Raw genomic sequence first — 4,676 nt, forward strand, 5'->3', positions numbered from 1 at the left:
AAAAAAAAAAAAAAAAAAAAAAAAAAAAAAAAAAAAAAAAAAAAAAAAAGAAGAAGAAGAAGAAAGAAAGAAAGAGAGGGAGAGAGAGCCCCAAACCAAAGGATGGGTTCACCATAGAGGTACAATTAGTTTGGTTTGTATTAGGTATCCGAACACAGAAAAAAAAAAAAAAGAAAAAAAAAAAAGAAAAAGAAGAGCTTACCAAACCGATCAAAATCTACCAAACAAATTAAGAAACTTGAAGAATCAACCAATGCTGCTCAAATTGATGAAAAAACCAAATCAAACAAACCATTCTGTTTTTAAATTATATAAAACTGAACCAACTGACACAATGTAGCCAAGATGTATGATATCCTTTCATTTTTGTAATCTTCGTTGGCAGGATGTCTTACCATCTTGCTTACATATTATATTGTTGTATTCTAAGTAAAAAGAAATCTTGACAGAGACAGTAGGCCAATAGGATATATGACATCCCTGTGTGCATTTTTAATCATTGCAGGGAATGACACCTGACTTTGTATTTATCTTGCAGGTTCCTAAGGATACAAAGGTCGAGGCTCCCAAGCCTGCTCTTACACCTGAGCAACTGAAAGCAAAACAACAGGAGCTAAGGTATAGAGTAGGTCACTCAGTGAAATGACGGAAGTATTGAATAGACAGAAGCATGTTTGTATTACCAAGCTTATTTCGATAAATTCCTCTCTAGTTACTCATCCTGGTTGTGTGTTTATGTTATTTTCTCTGGTTCTCTTGAACTCAAGCTTTATTTTAATGCTTTAAAATCAATTTTATTTAATCTCTTTATTTTGCTGAATGTTACTAGAATAAAAATCCTATGGTCATCAAGCTTGTTCTATACCTCTCATCCAGAGAGAACTTTATCCTTCTAACCTCGAAAATCTCCTCGGTTTTTATATGTTAAATTCAACATTGAGCTAAATTGTTCTGTTCTTTTTTTTCCTTTGGATTTTCAACTCTACTGTTATTTTTGGGTAAGATTGAATTAATTAAAGAATACAAAATAGGGGGAGAATAATATATCTCCCTAATTCAACAAATTTAAAGAATGACTTCCAATTAGATTGTATTACGTAAGGATTACAATTTTTTTTAACGTCCAAAGGGAGTACAATAAATAGTGTTTGGGCAAGAAAACCCAACTAAAAGGATGGAAAATAGTTCTGATGAACTGAATCATAAATATTCCTCTGACTGCGTAATTGCCAGTTAGCATTGTTTTGTTAGGTGAACGAGCAAACTTTTGGTGATTTGCTTGCTATTCTGTTTCTCATATGGTGAACTATTTTTTAGGGAACGAGCTCGGAAGAAAAAAGAGGAGGAAGAGAAGCTAGCAGAGAGAGAAAGGGAAAAGGTATTTTTGTTACATTCATTTTTTTTACAGAAATCTTTCAAGAAATAATTATAATTATGAGGAACATTAGGATGAAGACTTATCGTATTTTCATTCTAAAAGTTTTTTGTTGTCATTTCTTTTATTTCTTTCATGTTTGTGTTCTAATTTTTAATAATCAAGCTCCTTTTCTCTTTCTTTACTTTGGTGGTTGAACTAGAAGTCGGGCCATGGAAAAGTGAAAGTAGTAAAGCTGGGTCTTTTAGCTTTTTAAGGACTGTGACAACTTGAATATATAATATAACGTGTTTGTTTTTCCAGGAGAGAATTCGAATTGGCAAGGAGCTCTTAGAAGCAAAAAGGATGGAGGAATTAAATGAGAGAAAAAGGTACTTTTTGGGTCTTTGTTACGGTATTTTTAAGTTTGATAGAATTGTTCATATCTGTAATTGTTCTATATTGAAAGCATTATTACAGTTTGATAGAATTGTTCATATCTGTAATTGTTCTTATGATATTGAAAGCATTATTACGATATTGTACTCAAGCTTGTTCCCTTTTTCAACTGCAAAATATCTTTCCCGTTGTAGAATATTGGCCTTGAGGAAAGCTGAAAAAGAAGAAGAGAAAAGAGCCAGAGAAAAAATTCGTCAAAAACTTGAAGAGGACAAGGTATTTTGATAGTTCCTGATCCTGGAGTTTTGTTTGATTAATGCAATGAAGCCATGGTTAAGATTTTCATTTTTAATATTCTTTAAGTGTGTTGTTCTTCTCGAATCAATCTGCATTGATTTCTGACTGTGATTACTTTTCAGATTAATCTAAAATATTTTAAATGCATCGCTGCATGTTGGTTTACGGAAATTATTTTTAGTGTTGTGGTCGTATTTTACACCTTTAATCATTTCTTCAGTAACCTCAGCCGTGAAAAGAAGTGATAATTAGACTGCAACCGGTAATTTCAATTATTTATCTAGCGGGGTTGGTATACTGGTTAAAAGACAGAGACTAATTTCTTTGGAATCATGATCTGAAACCTCGGTGGTGAAATCTGTCTCATCAGTGTGTATTGTCCTTTTCTAAGTCAAGTCAGCCCTGCTAGGATATTTATATACTGGATTTCTTAATTCCAAATATAATGAGATTAATTGAGTTTTGTTAAGTGAGCATGGATCATGAAAAACTTCCCATTATAATAATTTTTAATATATAGGACTTTCCGGATAAGCTATGTATGCCGATAAGCTAACAGATTAAAGAACAGAACTTTCCGGAGCAAAAAGATCATTTAATGAAAGCTTAGTTTATGAACTTTCCCCTTCCATTAATGGAAAACTTATTCTGTCGTAAAAAAAATAATGAATAATATGCAAGAGATATGGCGGTGTTTATGACTATTTAGTATTAAAAGGTTGCTACCAACAGAACGCTCATCATGAAATAAGTTTTAATTTTCTTCAACTTGAAGAACAAAGTTTTATGCAAAAGAAATCCTGATGGTCCAAAAGGAATGCTATTTTGGCTGGTAAAGAGTGAAAATTCTTCATTTTTGTTTTAAATAAACACATTACTTACGCTTTAGTTGTGGGAAATATGATAATAGAATTTGAATTTTGTCCTAAAGAAGTTATTTTCACCAGGCGGAAAGAAGACGGAGACTTGGGTTGCCAGCAGAAGATCCTTCAACTGCGAAACCTCCCGCCCCAGTTGTTGAAGAGAAAAAGGTATTGCCTGCCCTTCCGGATACGGTATCTACTCTTCAACTTCTGAATTGCATAGAGTATCTGTGATTAAATATTAGTTTATTTGAACTGCAGCTCTCGTTGCCGGTTAGACCTGCTTCAAAAGCAGAGCAAATGAGAGAATGTTTGCGATCATTAAAGTCCAATCACAAGGTAAATATATTTGAGATTTCATAAAACCCTCCAACAAAAATAGGAATTCACAAGAACCCACTCAAGTTACAATTACTTTCCTATATGTGCTCACACACACATAGAAGTACAATTACTTATATTATTGGATATAACCGAAAAAAAAAATTGAACTTTTACACCCGTTAGAAGTTGTGAACTTAGCCAAGTCAAAGACGCCACTCCTAATTTCTTGAACGTCAGTACTGAAATGATAATTTCTATTCATCTTTCATTTCTCAAGTAAATTCCATTGATTAGAGTGGCCGCTTGGCTTACTGAACTACTTCTATTGTGGTAGGAGGATGATGCTAAAGTGAAGAGGGCGTTTCAAACCCTTCTAACTTACGTGGGAAACGTGGTGAAAAATCCTGATGAAGAGAAGTTCAGAAAGATTAGACTCAGCAACCAAACTTTCCAGGTAACTGCCCAATTGGATGATTAATGGGACTGTTGTCCTTTTTTTATATTGATTGCCCTTTTTATGCTTCTCTTTTGCCGCCTTTTTCTGGTGAATAAAACTCTCTAATCCAAAATACTTCATTATATCACATACTTGCAAACCAATGATATGTTTTCAGCTGGACCCAAAATATATAACAAGCAATGAAGCAAGAATGATCTTTCTCCATTGGAATTTATCATTCGACCATTAACATTATGACAGTGAACTTGATTTTGTGATACTTGCTGCCACTCCGTGGCATGATTAGTTATCCTCTTTCTTGTTCATTGTAATTTTTAATCTAGAAATAGTTAAATAACAGATTGATCCAGCCAAAAGTTGGCTTATTTGAACTGAAGTGATATATGGGTTTGAAAAGTAAGTGGTGTGATCTTCATAGAAGAGATTCATTATGTGGGTTTGGAAAGTGTCACATGCTCTAATTATTTGATCCAGCCACTTTCATTCTGGTTGTATCATATCAAATTAGTAAATGTTTTTTTGTAGTAAAAATTGTCACATCATAGTTAGAAGTTGGGTACTACCTAGAGGCTAGAACTATAATTTAAATCTTGTAATTGATTTCTTTTTTTTCAATGTATAAGAACTAAACTTCAGGATTAAATTTATAAATTTATATATTCTCGAGCACATCGTTTGCAGTCCCGTCCCTTTCTTGTTACGTTATAGTGAAACTAAACTGGGATTACTGATTGGATGCAACAGGATAGAGTGGGTGCACTGAGAGGAGGAATCGAGTTTCTAGAGCTGTGTGGGTTTGAGAAAATTGAAGGTGATGAGTTCTTGTTTTTGCCCAGAGACAAAGTTGACAGAGCAGTGCTTAATTCAGCTGGCTCTGAGCTCGACTCTGCAATTAAGAATCCCTTCTTTGGTGTTCTTTAATTTCATGTTACAGATAAATTAAAAAAAACAAGAACAAAAAAAAAAAAAAAAAAAAAAA

The 4,676-nt window shown here is 33.3% G+C and overlaps 1 protein-coding gene across 2 annotated transcripts in view; it reads left to right on the plus strand.

Annotated features, from left to right (window-relative positions):
• LOC111464540 (chromatin assembly factor 1 subunit A) overlaps window positions 1–4,676 on the plus strand; it is a 9,545-nt gene that overhangs the window by 3,943 nt on the left and 926 nt on the right. Inside the window, exons 5-12 of one of the 2 annotated variants that reach the window (XM_023108777.1) lie at window positions 539–618; window positions 1,318–1,378; window positions 1,679–1,746; window positions 1,948–2,029; window positions 2,998–3,081; window positions 3,175–3,252; window positions 3,572–3,691; window positions 4,442–4,639. In XM_023108777.1, coding sequence (XP_022964545.1) covers window positions 539–618; window positions 1,318–1,378; window positions 1,679–1,746; window positions 1,948–2,029; window positions 2,998–3,081; window positions 3,175–3,252; window positions 3,572–3,691; window positions 4,442–4,618 — 750 coding nt within the window. In that variant the 3' untranslated portion in view covers window positions 4,619–4,639. Of the gene's footprint in view, window positions 1–538; window positions 619–1,317; window positions 1,379–1,678; window positions 1,747–1,947; window positions 2,030–2,997; window positions 3,082–3,174; window positions 3,253–3,571; window positions 3,692–4,441; window positions 4,653–4,676 lie in introns of those variants that run through there. The other variant, XM_023108776.1, reaches the window with a different exon arrangement.

Source organism: Cucurbita moschata, unplaced genomic scaffold (genome assembly GCF_002738365.1).
Source record: "Cucurbita moschata cultivar Rifu unplaced genomic scaffold, Cmos_1.0 Cmo_Scf00030, whole genome shotgun sequence".
NCBI lineage: Eukaryota > Viridiplantae > Streptophyta > Magnoliopsida > Cucurbitales > Cucurbitaceae > Cucurbita > Cucurbita moschata.